Source organism: Lytechinus variegatus, chromosome 7 (assembly GCF_018143015.1).
Source record: "Lytechinus variegatus isolate NC3 chromosome 7, Lvar_3.0, whole genome shotgun sequence".
NCBI lineage: Eukaryota > Metazoa > Echinodermata > Echinoidea > Temnopleuroida > Toxopneustidae > Lytechinus > Lytechinus variegatus.
Genome location: NC_054746.1, coordinates 19,049,566 through 19,064,497, shown reverse-complemented (window position 1 = coordinate 19,064,497; position 14,932 = coordinate 19,049,566). Strand labels below are relative to the sequence as shown.

The window sequence follows — 14,932 nt, the reverse complement described above, 5'->3', positions numbered from 1 at the left end:
AATGACTCCTACAGCCATGATCCATCATATTTGTAGCTAAGTGCAAATAAGAGAAAATAGCATACAGTGCATAAGCCAGTGTATATTATAGATATTATTGTTTAGAAAGGTGGTTGTATTAGGCAGTTTCTAAATTATAGATAACTTTTATTTGAGAATGGGTTTCTTATACGGCAAAATAATATTTATTGTACGTTGTTCGTCTATTTTGCTTTGTACGTGACTACATGTAGACTTCATGAATTTGCAAGCTTGAGCAAGAATGTGGTTTTTCTATAAGGTGTTATTTATTCAGTTTGTTTACATTCTCAATAAAAAATGTTATCTGTTTTGCAATATTAATTATGTTTGTTTTTGATGTTTGGTATTTTTTATTGGCCCCTCATTCTCATACATATGTTTTTTTTCTATGCTGTGATAATACATATTTTTCTTGTTTTTTATTGAGAATGTAAATAAATTAAATGAAATGAAATATTATCACTGTATTGAATTTGCTATCAGGTTTTTGTGATTGTTATTCTCATTTAGTGTAAATAAATTTACATTGTTTCATCATTCAGGCTCATATGACTATAAGATTGCTTTTGATGCTAAACTTTAACATTTACTACTTATTGGGGTACGGTAAACAATAGACATTTCTCTGAATCTGAAAGGTCAGGTATATATCTAGTATGCTTGACATTATAAGGTATATAGTATATGTCAAGCATACTAGAACACATGGATGTGCTGACATTGGAAGGTCATTAGTGAGAAAAAATGGCAATGTTCCGAGCACCAAGCCTCAACGGCACATTTGATGTGTGAGGTACGCGCAATGTCTTTGTGTGGTATACAATGGGGGCAGATGGTTGATTGGGACTCCCTGTGTGCGTATTAAAGGATGAATACAACCGATTGATGCAGGCACCTTCCAGGGGGTGGGGTTGGATATTAATTCATCAATTGGATTGATAATACTTAGACCATAAATCTTTATGCAGCAATTCACTGGAAATTTGCATGTACTGTAGGAGATAGGCTGTTCGCCTGTATAGAATTTGTAATATTTATATACACAGAGCGTAATCCATATATAGGCCAATGATATCTTTAATGGTAATATTGCAGGGCTTAAATCAATCGAAGGCCATTAAATCTATGGGCTTGGATGTCAAATTTGTTGGCCTGAATTTGGCCTTTCAATTGGCTTTTGAAATTTAGTTCCCTGCTTGATTTTCTGGTTTGTGCTGTAAAATAAAAATGTGCATCCCATCTAGAGACCCATGGCTTTGCCTGGGCAAAATATCAAAATTTAAGGCTGGATGCTGGTAATGAGCATTATTTCAGACCTCAAACTGTGGAGAAATACAATTTGATGTTTCATTATTTATTACCATTACATGACTCAGTATGTGCTTTCTTGTTACTTGGTAGTAGATATGTTGCGTGTAAACATAGACTGAACACTCAATGTCCAATGTACAATGTTGTAATTATGTTAAGAGAAATGGTATGATATCAACATTCTGTATTTATTACCCATTTTATATTTATTACCCATTTATTGCATTTCTATTTGTACTCAGGCTATTTCATCCTCTCTAATGTTTAAATGCAGGTCTACTAGACCTGCATTTAAAGTAATTATAATGCCTGAAAAGCCCTGTGAATGAGGCAAATAAGCAATTATATTGGGTAAACTCTAATAATTACTGACCATTCTACATTATTCTAAGTGATTTCCATTATGTTTAACCGATATTCAATGTTAAATGCAATACACGAAAGATGTAACTTGCTTCTTTAATTATTTCTGAAAAAAAACAAATCAACAATTTGATGTGTATGTGATTTTGTACCTTTCCCAAAGAATGTAATTTAATTAGACAACTTCATTTAGGATAAGTTGCCCCTCAGTAATAATAGTTCACATCAGATAGGGTGACAGACATGTAGGTTTACAATAGATTCCAGTTAATATCCAATGCAATTTCTCATATTTGTGACCAGACTTTGTATTACTTTTGATAGTATGATCAATAATCAAATGTATTCAAAGCCAACATTTTTAAAAAAGAGAGAATTTTTTTTTCTTCACATCAATATTTTGATGCACACTTTTTATATGGTGGGAATTCCCCACCTGTTGTGTTGTCTGTAACCCAAGGAGAACAGCTTTTACAGGTACTCCTTTTCTTGTCTGCATTTGCTTTAGTGACAATACCTCCTGTCTAGGTTTTGTGGAAAACCACCTTTTGTTAAAATCACAAATCTCAGCTCTTTGTCTGGAAAATGAAGCTACTATGCCCTGTGAAATTGGAGAAGGTAGTGTACCATTGGATACAACATTGTAATTTTGGCCATGATTATGTTTTCAGTTTTCACCCTTAGTTTCGGAACATCATACTTCTTGAGATGCAAAGTTTTGTTCTTTTTTCTTTTAATTACATGATAATGTATCTAATTAATATCCTGCCCACATTTTGCTCTATTCCTATGCAAAGAGAAGAGTACCATGTTGAAATAGTTTTACTCTTATTTTTTGCAAAGTTTTATTTGTTTTGTTTATCTTTCATTATTTGAGAATTTGATATCTTTTGAGATAGAGGTTTGGCATTTCAAACAGTGAAATGTATTCATACAAAGGTATATAATTTGTCAACAGAACAACCAGATGCCTCTTCTGAAATTAGAATGGAAACCTTGAAAGAACTAGAATAATATTTATGTTGTGCTGTCTATTCACATAGAGGGCAGCAGAGCATATCTCTTTCATATTGGCACAGCCTTCCTTTCTTGAGATATTGACTCATCTCTGTGCATTGACAATACTCCTAGTCTTGAAGCACAGACTCAATATTGACATGTTACTAGTGTGGCAGTGGCATAATGGGCTAGATATTTTGGAGGGGCAAGATTAGGTGTATCAGGAAAAAATTATAAAAAGTTGCGAGTGAGCAAAATTTTGACATTTTCGTTCCCAAAATTAAATTTTGTGATAGATTTTTACATACTGATATATTTCCGAAATAATGTCATTTTTCGCCCTTATCTTTTTCCCTTTCTTTTTTTTTGGTCATGTATGCCACTGGAGTGGAGTGTAGTATCATGAAAAAGTTTGACTTTTGCTTTGATGTCCGTATAATTGACATAAAAGGCCCACTACATGTACACAAATTTATTGAGACAATTGATTCTTCACCTCATTTAGATATAGATATCTACATGTAGACTTGTATAGAAGTTGAAATGAAGGATTTTCCTTTTTTCTGAATATGAAAATACCATTCTGAGTTTCCACGCCCTTGCTGTAACTTCTCATGGACTCATGATAAGTGACTGGTCTTTATATGTTGTAAGTAAGAACAAAATCTATATTTGAGTCTGTTGACATACAATCAAAGCTGATATTTATCTTTAAATTGAATTTCACAAATCAGTTTATTGTAAAAATAGCAGAAAAGATAATAAAATATATTGGCAAAGGTTTTAGGAAATTCCATCAAAGAATATAGAAGTTATTAGAATTTTAATTATTTGATTTCTAATGTCATATGTGAGCAGCTTCCCTACATATGAGGTAAAAAATCAATAAAATTTCATTTTCTCAGAAAATTGAAAAATGGTTATTACTTTACTTTCCGTATATATCAATAGACAAATCATTTCACACCCATTCCTAAAAAGAAAACAAGAATACCTCATCATGAAAAAAAGATTAAAAGATCAAAAGATTAAAACGTAGGTTATGTATTTTATATTACCGGTACATAACATATGGGGCAGCTGCTCGTTTATGATATCACAAATTCTAAATTTAGAAATCCAATAACTTTCTTAATCTTTAATAGATTTTCCTAAAACCTTCACCAAATTTTTTCAGATAATTTTTTTTCTGCTATTTTAACAATAAACATTTCTTTAGGGTGAACTTCTCCTTTAAATACTATGGTAATGGTGTGGGAGGGTGATTTAGGGTGGAGTGGGGAGTTGAAAGTGTCATTGACGTATGCCTATTGCTGTCACCTGTCAGCTACATGTAAATAGTTATAAGGCAAATTGTCAGCATTCATCTGAAGTTCATAACTTGTGGACCTTCGTTTTAGTAGTTTCTGGATCAACATACATGTATGTTTAGAGTTTCGCTGAATATGAAAGTTGGAGTCCTATTCTTTATGTAGTGATGAGAGCTTTTTTAATTTCTAAGATATGAAAATATTTTCATCACAAGAACACCATCCAATACACATCAAAATATCCACTCTCCATTGGAAATGTGTACTGTCACAAAGCTATTCGATGACTAAGCACATTGTGTTGTAATATGCTATCAGTGGCAAGACACTTCAGATGACCACGGGTGTTTAAAGCCCTTTTTAAGTTTTGATAAATTCCCTTAGAATGTCTAATATATATGTTCCAATTTATTAATACACTATACAAATACCTATATCCTAACAACACTGTTGTGATGCTGATGATTTTTCAGTTCAATTCAATTTCAATTTATTCTGTTTTCAATTTCAGATAATGAACATCCTGAATATCCTGAAAATAGGCGAAACGGAGGGGATTGAAAAAGCTCATCCCCCATTTGACCTTGATTAAAGGTTCCTCAATAAAAATTATAGGATGTTCACCCATCACCCAGTAATTTGCAAATATACATAAAAAAAAGAAACTCAATGCTCAGAGAGGTACATGAAAAAATAATGCATTTTCATTTGCTTTTCTCAATATTGTCAGTATGCCAATTCATAAAACCTTCGGCATGGCATAAGATGCATATATAAATATTGTCATTACCTTTATCCTTGTTTGAAGGAATTTATTAGTGTCAATAGTCCACTTGTTCGTGACACATTCACAATCTCTCTGCTCATACGACAGGTTTATTTTACTGATATAATGCTTTGAATGGACTGGCTAAGGTGCTTATATTTGTATTTGAATAGTATTGTTTGCCCTTTCAAAGTTCAAACTTTAAAAATGTAGTTTTGACCATATATCCTCCAATATCATTGACTTTGATAAGCATACGACTTTAAGATATACTCAGGGGCCATAGTTCAAAAAGATTTTCTTCTTTTTTAGGGAGGAGGTGGGGACAATTTTAAAACTATGCTCAGGTGAAGAATAATACCCCTATTCCTAAGGAATTTGAAAAAAATGTGTGTATATGGAGGGGGGGGGGTACAACTCCCCTCTCTTTTGCCCGAGAAATCCTTTTTTTACAGGAGTGGCATCAAAGTAGTTTGATCAAGGGGGATGGAAAATGGACCTGAAGATGACATTCTCCTCCCCCCAAAAAATAATACTTTGACATAACCCTTCCCTTTTTTGCCCTTTTTCCCCTTTGTTTAAATCATGGGAAAAAAGGGTTGGGGAGCCTTCTCTACCCCCCCCCCCTGTATCCAAATGCTATTGTAGTGATTAACTTTGACCTAATAATACTGTTATCTTCAATTAGCATCTATACTAGAATTCCTTTGCTTAGGTGTCATAGATGAAACAATTTTGTGAGGACTAATATCAAATTTCCATATGATGTAATTGTCCATGAACAATATGCAGTGAAAATATGAAATCATAATATGTTTATTGATCAGAGTCACTACTACCTCTAGAATAAGGTGTACAATTCAGATGCAACCCCCTTTAACCTTAGTACTGTTTTGTAATGGAAATCAGATTTAGATGATCAATACTTTCTTGGAATGCTCTTTAAAAAGTATTGAGGATGTATGCATATACAACTGGTAGCTTTTTGAAGAGGGGGCATATAATCTTAAAATTGATTCAGGAATTCAGTTATAGTCATAGTTCAATATTTTGATACCTTTTTATGAAAGTTAATTGAATTTTGGTGGTCACTCTAAAACTAGAAACTTAAATCCCATCTTTCGTTCAGTGGCTAGCATTAACACGCATATGAACTTTGCAAACTGTTTCTGTTTTTTAAAAAGCATCTGAACAACCTTTTGTCAAATGGAAAGTAGAGTCTATTTTGCTTCACTACAATATACTATTGTAATGACAAATGATAGCTTTGAATATAAAAATGGTCTTTGGTTTATGATGTTGGTCCAGCGTTTGTATCATGGATACAGGTATATTCGGCCTTGAAATCCTGAAGCTTGAACGTTGTGACCATTCACCTTAAAGCTATATTTAATTACAGTAAGACCAGACATGCATGACACTTTATTATGTTTGGTGTATGGTGATCAATACATGCTTAACAATACCCTCGATGGGGTTACATTTGGTATCTCATTGGAGAAATGTCAATGGTGTCAGAAGTTACTGAAGCTATTCTCTTACCCAAAGCAAACATGATCTAGCATTCAGAGATGTTTGAGGGCCCAACGCCTCCTCACTTGGCTCTGGTAACGGCCAGGATTAAGTCTTTCTTCTCTTTTATTTACATCCCTCGTTTATGCGACAATAATGAGTGAGGAGGCAGTTCATCTGGACCTGTAATTGGAACGCAATCTCAGCAATGCATGTTGGCTCGTACAGAGGAACATGTGCAGGAAAGAGAAGCCGATAAGCTCTTGAACCTTGTGGCTTTTCCGCAATCATTGGAAACTAATTCTATGACTTTGATGACTTTTTTTGCATGTGGGCGGCAAAATGTAGCAGTTTGAAATCTCATGTAGAGGATGGCTTTCAAGGGGCCGGAAAAGGGAGGGGAGAACATGGAAAATGAGAGAATGCAAGTAGTTGTCAGTGTTCAGTCAATATTTGTTTGAGGAACTTTAATAGGAATCATGGTGTTGTGATAGTGTTTGATTGGGGAATATGGCCCAGAGGAGGTATCATCATGTTAGGAAGAGCCCCAAGAAAGAGAAAAAACAGCCAGTGTATGTGGAGCTTTACATCTTGGGTGAGTATATAATACCCCTCTACCCCCCCCCAAAAAAAAAGCTGAGAGAAAGACCAGGATGTGCATGGCTCAGTGGTTGAGTGCCTGTTCCATGAACAGAATGGATGTGGGATCAGTCTCATACTGAAGACTTGTAAAGTATGGGACCTTCTAGCAGTAGCTGGACACGAAGACTGCAGAAGGTCATGGAAACATGTTTTGCAGAGTCTGTTTATGGATTACTATCTGATGAGGCTATGGAAAATTGATGAAAAACAACTTTTTTTGTATGGAACTTAATTGAAATTTGAATTTTATTACATATCATGCTCACATGAGATAATTTAATGAAGCCTTGCTGTAAGTCCTATGAAAGAATAAAGCCTTCCCAGGCTTTGTAGATAAAAAGACTCCCTTTGATATATTCATTGGCGATACAAACATTTATTTAATATGCTAATTATATAGTAGATATATTAATTACAGGTGGCTCTGCCAAAGTCATATCTCTTGGGACAGTAGAAACTGCCCTGTAACAAGGAGAAGTTTTATACATGCAAAAGAGGTGAATGTTGTGCAGAATCTGATATGAAAATTCACTTTGATTATACAGACTCAATTGTACACCGATCTATCTGCAGTATTTCAGATTAATTAGTAACATACAAAGTAGTCCGGTTAACCTTATTTTCATCATTGCTTTATTCAATAAAATTTAGCTGTTAAATTATTAAAAATAAAATTTTCCTTTTTGTGAGTTGAACTTAGTTCTTATCGCACAATGAACCATTTGTCATTTTTTAAGTTTGAAATGAGAGTGAAGGTAGTTGAGTATAATGTTACAAATTGAACATGCACAAGAGGTTTGTATTTTGTCCCATAGTTAGATCACATTTGTGAATTTGGTCTATTGTGTTGTCGTTGCAATCCCAGCTTTGGGTTTTCCCCATGTTTTTTTTTTTGGGGGGGGGTATATTACATCCTCTATTTTTTCATAGGCCCTTAAGCGCTTTTTTGCCACTAAATATTCCCAACCCCCTTAAAAAAAGAACATATGCCCTCGCTATATCATGTAATTAATTCAAATAAAAAGTCTAATTATTTGAAGAAAACTCTCTTCTCTCAAGAAGCATATAAATATGATACCTTATGAAATGCGCTTAAGTGACATCACAGTCAAGAGGTGTGAGGATTTAGCATCCTTTCAACTATATGTGAATGATATATAACTTCTTTTTGGAGTGATGCATGAATTCATAAAGTTTTTTTTTTCAATTGTGATATTTCAATGTTTATTTACTTTTTGAAATAACCCTTATTGATTGAAAATAATTAAAGCAAAGTTTGAGCAAGACTGTTTACAACAACCTTGGAACTGTGATTACTGGGTTCACTCAACCCAAACATCAAATACACACTCTCCATTTAAGATATTATAGAGGCAGAATAATATTTCAATTTTTGTCACAATCCTTTTTGGAGGAGTCCTGCTGAGCTTGAATGTTTGAAATCCCACTCATCATCTTTTACAGTGGCTTCCCTGCATTACCCCATCGTTTTGCCCATGCTGAAATATAATGCAGAAAGACATTGCTCAGGCTTTTTTGTTAAGACACCTTAAAGGGTGAAATCTTAAGGTTAAGTTGTAAAATGCTGTCATAACTAGTATATGGACCTAGTTCATGTAACTTTGACATATCCTGCCTGAGTTTCAGGTCACATGACCAATATAAAATGTCATTTAAGGTCAATGAACTTTTGCCGTGTTGGGGTATTTGTTGAATTGGCATCATAACTTAGGGTGTGTTTATGCTTTCATTACGAGGCCCGGGGGGGGGGGGGGGGGCCACTTACATTGACGAGTGGATACCATGCGCGACCAAAAAAACACGTAAAAAGGATGTCCTTTTCACGATAGGGCACGTTACGTACGTAACGTGATAAGGGTGTCAAAAACACAAAAATAATGAAAAAAGGGTATCTATTTCGCTAGGAAAATTACGTGTTTAGGGTCGAATTTGCGGGGATGATAAAACAAAATTAAAATGTTTTATAAAGGATGTCCTTTTGCCCCCAACACTACGTGTTTAGAGTCCTATTTGCGCGAGGTGTAGAAGGTGGGGTCGTACTAAACCAAATAAGGTAAAGCCGACGACCGAAGGACCCGTAAAAATAAAACATTCCCGTGCTTGTTTAGGGGTTCATTTCAGGGAATATTTGCCAAGAGTATTGTTTCCAATACTTGTTAAGGGTAAGGTTTCACACGCCAATACTTGTTAAGGGGTGCATTTTCAGAATATAGAAATTACGTGTTTAGGGTGCTTTTCGAGACCCCATGGTCGCGCATGGTATCCACTCGTGAATGGAAGTGGCCCCCCCGGGTCATGAGGACAGAATCAGTGTTTTAAAATGTCGATTCAAAATGCCGATCGTAAACATGGTTCTTGGAGTGCTGTTTATGCTTAACTTTTCAGAGGTGAAATCACGATCTCCAGCTGGCTCCGCGTCATAATTTTCGTTGAGCAGGAAAGCGAGGTCAAATTGGGTGCGCCCTTTTTCTATTTTATTTCCGAGTGTTATGGGGAAGGTACATCGACTGTTATATAAACATCGAACAATTTCTGATATTGTAGTCATTGCATGGAACCAGGGTTGGCGATTTTTTTGATTTTTTTAAAAAAATCAAAAAAATCGGATTTATTTGATTTAAATCAGATTTTTTTGATTTAAATCAGATTTTTTTGATTTTTTTGATTTTTTAAAAGTTCCTTCGAAAAAAAGGGTAATTATCCCCCCCCCTTACTCTTACAATGACATCAATATTGATGTTATACATTTCACCCCTAATATTGTTCTTAACCACATATTTTGTAATTAAAATCCAGTAAAAATGGACAATCAAAGATAAATTTGAGGAATCATGTATCTGAACTTAATTCTATCATACATAGGCCTATGAAGGAATATTCCATAGGGAATTCCCAGTGAGTAGAGAAAATTCCCCTCTGGGATTTTTCATTCAAATATTTAAAAAATCCAAGAGAAAAAATCCCTTATCAAAACTGCCAACAAACCCTTTGCCAATTACTAGTATTCATGTATATTGTAAGAGAAATAATTCAAATCAATGATTTTTTTCAATTAGTCACAGCTTTACAATAGTCAAAGAGAGACTACAACTGTATATGTTTAGGATCTTTTTGATAAAAAGCTCTTCTCTTGCTACAGATATAGATGCAAAACTCTCAGTTTTGGAGAACAATATAGGAGATAGCTTAGTCAAAGGGTGACTATACTACATTTTGTTACTGTGATTTTTTTTTACATTAATCTACAATTTTCATTCCCATATTCTCTACAAAAAAAATCTGTTTGATCCATGAAGTATGAAAAAGAATCTACTTACTTTTAACTTAAAGGATAAAAACTGCAAAACTGCTTAAATTACAACATATGTATTACAAAAAGAAGTATTTTATTTTAAATGAGACACAGCTTACAACTGCCAATGATTGTAACTGAAGTACCTGCATCTTAACATTAAAATGCAGTGTTAAATGTTTATTCTGAGTTTTGCAAATTGTTGTTATAGAGCTCTTTCCATTATTACATGCAGATACAAAACTTCCATTATTTGTAGCACTGAACATAAAATGGGCTGCAGTGACTTAAAAGGTTTATAAGAGAAAGCTTATGACTGTACTACATTATGTTAATGTGATTTTTATAATTATGTTATTTAAAACATCAAATGTATGATAAATGTAACAATACGAAATAAGAGGCATGTTAAATATGTTGATTACATGCAGGTATCATTTTTTTATTTTACATGACAGAAGTAGTTATGTGTAGGCGAAGGATCAAAACTGGAAAACTGCCAACAAACCTTTTCTCATTGACTTTTATATATTATATATCTTTTTTACAAACTGCTCTCTGAAAAGTTGGATTATGTGAAAACTTTATGTTAAGAAAGAAATTGACTAATAATAACTGACAAAGAATGTAAAATTTCAGAAGAAAAACTCAACATAATTTACAAAAAATGAGTACCTATTGACAACATACATCTGTAGTTTTTAAGGAATTACCTGATTTTATTAATTTGATTTTAATTTGTTTTAAGTAGATATGAAGACTTTGTTGATCTTTTATTGATATAAAGTTAATTCAAAGTTTTTTCAGTTGACTTGAAGAATTAAAACTGCATTGAACAAATACTTTGTCCATGATTTGTACATGTTTCAATGGAAGTGATTTAAATCAATGATTTTTAAAAAAAAATCATGGTGATTTAAATCGCGATTTAAATCACGATTTAAATCAACGTGATTTAAATCCGCCAACCCTGCATGGAACTTCTTGATATAGCCATATAATTTCCACCATGGGGAGGATTATAGTAAGAAAAAAATTAAAAATAACTATACAAAATAATAAAATATCTATATGTTTATGCTACTGGACATCTGGCGATGTCTCATTATAACTCATGTTCCAGGTGTGTTTTTTTTTTTTTGGGGGGGTGTAAGTCCCTCAACGTTCATCGTGATGACAATTAGGAATAGTAATACTAGTAATAGTACTACACATGCAAAACAAGAGAGATGAGAGGTAATTCCGTGGAGGTAACAGGCGACAATGGAGCAATGCGACTGTATTTGCCCGCGGATTTTCATCTCACCGGAAGCATGTACCAAATGACGTCGATCATTTAAACACGTTTACGATCGTGGTTCTGTTTATACTTCCCCAGAAAGCCTGATTCTGGTCAAATGACATTTACAAACACACCTTTTTGTGAGTTTACGATCAGCGTTTTGAAACAGCATTTAAATGAAAGTAAGCATGGACGCAACGGTGTTTTGGACTAATCACGTTTGGAAACGCTGATTCTGGCCTGAAAAGTGGAAGCATAAACACGGCCTTAGAAAGTTTATTGATCTACACACGTAGTTTATGAAACGTAGACATAAGGGTAATCAAGTATGTTTCGCACACGTCTTAGGTTACATAATCATGGTCAAAGGTCATGTTGGGTCAATGGACATAGTATTTTTTTGTCATATGAATGTTTTCTATTGTGAACAATTATTCAATAGCTGTTTTCAAAGTCGGCACTGATGCTATATTGAATCGCGTAATGCAGGTGACACTACCAGAGGCGTTCCACATGTTTATTGTTTGAATTATACAATATTTCATATTTTTACAGATTTGACAATAAGGACCAACTTGACTGAACCATATATCATTAAACAGTGCTAATTCCACATGTTCAGGGACTAATTAATTGTTTCACTTGACGATGAGGAGAAAATTATATTTCATGTAACAAAATACAAAAGAAATAGTGAGTGGATGACATTATTGGTCTCCTCATGTACATCGTTTTGCCCATGCTGAAATATACAACCAGGATGTGCATATAACTGTTTTGTGAAATTACATGAAATTTTAAAATGTCATAATTTTCTTAGTTTACATCCGATTTTGATGAAATTTTTCAATATGACGCATGTTGGATTTTTTTCTCTTTTTATTCAAATAAATTTTTTGTTGTGGTGGACTTGTCCTCTAAGTACGTTGACATTTGCTGGCTATTTAACGTACATGGTGTGGTTAAGATTGAATGTCTACAAGAAAATATAATGTAAGTAATGAATTTATAAATCTCCTCAATAAAATTTGATTTTATTTCTATCATTATTTTGATATTCTTTTTTTGACCCACCCTGTAGTTGTATATCTGACATCATTGTACATGGCTTTGAAAGTCATGTGGTTGGCCGATCTCTAGATATTTGAGCCTACGTGTATGATGTGAGGAGGGACAGGTGTAACAGTGATGGAGAAGTCATTAGTAGATTATCATCATGGACATATCATTTTAACACCGTGACGATCATTATACAGTCGGCCTATCTTATATTGCATTGCAAGATATTACAAAAAGTGTCTTGGATACAGTTTTCCACCATAACTTCTTACTGAATGAGAACTCCTTTTTCTTTTATAGTTAGTTTACTTTTCATATTTTCATGAATTTATAGTTTTACATCAATTTCAACTTTTCCAAGTTTTTGTTTGCTCTACATTAGCAATAATCTTGTTTTGATATTCTTTTTTTTTTAATAAACACAAGGAAAATGTAATTCTCCCTCTTTAAACATATATCTTTTGATCCTTTATCCTTCACATCATGCATGATGAGCATTCATTTTAGGAAAATTGTCACTTTACAAAAATATTTTGTTTTAGTGCCAAAATAACAGTGAATAATACCACTATTTGGTTCTTTGTAATGTGTTCTCACTAAATCATGTCTAAACCTCTTGATATGTTCCTACAACAAATAAAGATATATTCTGTTGAGAGATGTATGTTTTTATATTTTTTTATTAAACTGGGTTGACTTTACTACTTTAAGATTGCACTGACTCTAAAAAATGTGATAAGTGACAGGTACAATGTTGATGAGAAATGTAATGATTAATGAGTGTAGGAATATCCCTAACAAATCATCTAGCTCACCACTGATCCATTAATAGTTATATTTAAAGGAGAGGAGGTCATTTTTTTAATTTATTGTTTGATATTCACAAATTTAAAGAGATGAAATATAGGAATTTGATTTAATTAAAGAAAGATGAAAACAAAAGAAGTACAGCTATTTTTTTTTAATTTGGGCGCCATTACCACTGACTGGCTTCATTTCATGAGGGAAGTGGTGCCTTTGGTGGGATATTGTTGATTCCATTCATGGTTTCTGTGGGATCCATGGTTCCACCATACATGTGATACTGCCTTGCATTCTGTAAATACAAGGGTTTCCTGTTTCAATGTCAATAATGCCGTAGGCTGTACAAATTTGGGATTGCGGCTCAGTGACAGTATCTGACCAACTCCAGAGCATCTTCTGACCATTGTGATTCTTTTCCATTTGGTGTAGTGTTGCATTTTAGTACGATTGATCATAATCTAATGATTGTGCAAAATTATAGTTACTTATTTGATCCGAATAACACAATTTACACAATACAGTTACAGGCCAAAAATGGCTTAGCTAAAACAGAAGAAAAAAAATAAATCTAATGAAAATTGCATCATGGTTTGTGGTGTCATAATCAATTATCTTTTAGTCATAGTCCATTGAAAATGGGGAAAAGATAGTTGTAGCCCTATTTGCTAATATAGCCCATGTGACATGGTTGTTCACGACTAATTCTATCATTGAAATTGATATAGAATTGAAATCAGAATTGTTTTTTTAGACTACCATACAAACAATTGTAATTTTATCATACCCTAGTTATTCTTTCATTTTTTCCCCCAAAATTTATTTAATAAAAAAAATAATACAATGTATGCATCTCTAATTAGGGCATATCAGGTATTAATTTAAATTGAATAAAGAGCTGCGCTGCATGTATCAATATGATTTAAAACTAGCGTTAAGACAAATTCAAGGTCATAGTTAATAATGAATAGAGAGTTTATCAAGCATGAACCCTCATGGGTTTTAATTGATTTATGCAAAATGTTAATATTTACCTCATATAGGTCTATCATATCTGTCACCATCAGCTTAGTATTTTCAAAAGTGATAATAAAAGTTAATTTGGAAGAAGTCAACAATCTGTCTAATTTTGGGGTTTCAGATTCTATATAAAGGTATATTATCTTCATGAGTTAAAAAAAAAGGATTTGTCTGTAATGCTAGCAAATGAACACAGAAAGTCAAGTCATGATTGAAGTGAGTCTGCACGTATAGACTATCATGAAAGGTCAGATGAGGGGACATTGCTGCCATTCTGTTTACACTCCTGATCATGGTTGTGTGTTGCCATGGGAACACCCCCAGCATAGAACAAGCTGGAATGTGGGTACTTGATAAATGGGTCAAACCCTGACTTTTGAGAGCTGGCTTTGATTATTAACTGGTTCTCTGAGATCAATCATGTTCTGTTGATTTACATAGTCTATTCCGTGGTACCTTACCACTTGACCTTACCTTGTTTTTATGTTTTTATTTACTTATTCATTTATTTTTTTAAAATATTTTTTTATTCA

At 33.4% G+C, this 14,932-nt stretch overlaps 1 protein-coding gene across 1 annotated transcript in view; it reads left to right on the top strand.

Annotated features, from left to right (window-relative positions):
- The first annotated feature begins 5,922 nt into the window (after positions 1-5,922).
- Positions 5,923-14,932, top strand: part of LOC121418074 (nesprin-1-like) — a 73,025-nt gene continuing 64,015 nt past the window's right edge. Inside the window, exon 1 of the mRNA XM_041611779.1 lies at positions 5,923-6,877. Within this exon, the coding sequence (XP_041467713.1) occupies positions 6,793-6,877 (85 nt within the window). The 5' untranslated portion in view covers positions 5,923-6,792. The remainder of the gene's footprint in view (positions 6,878-14,932) is intronic.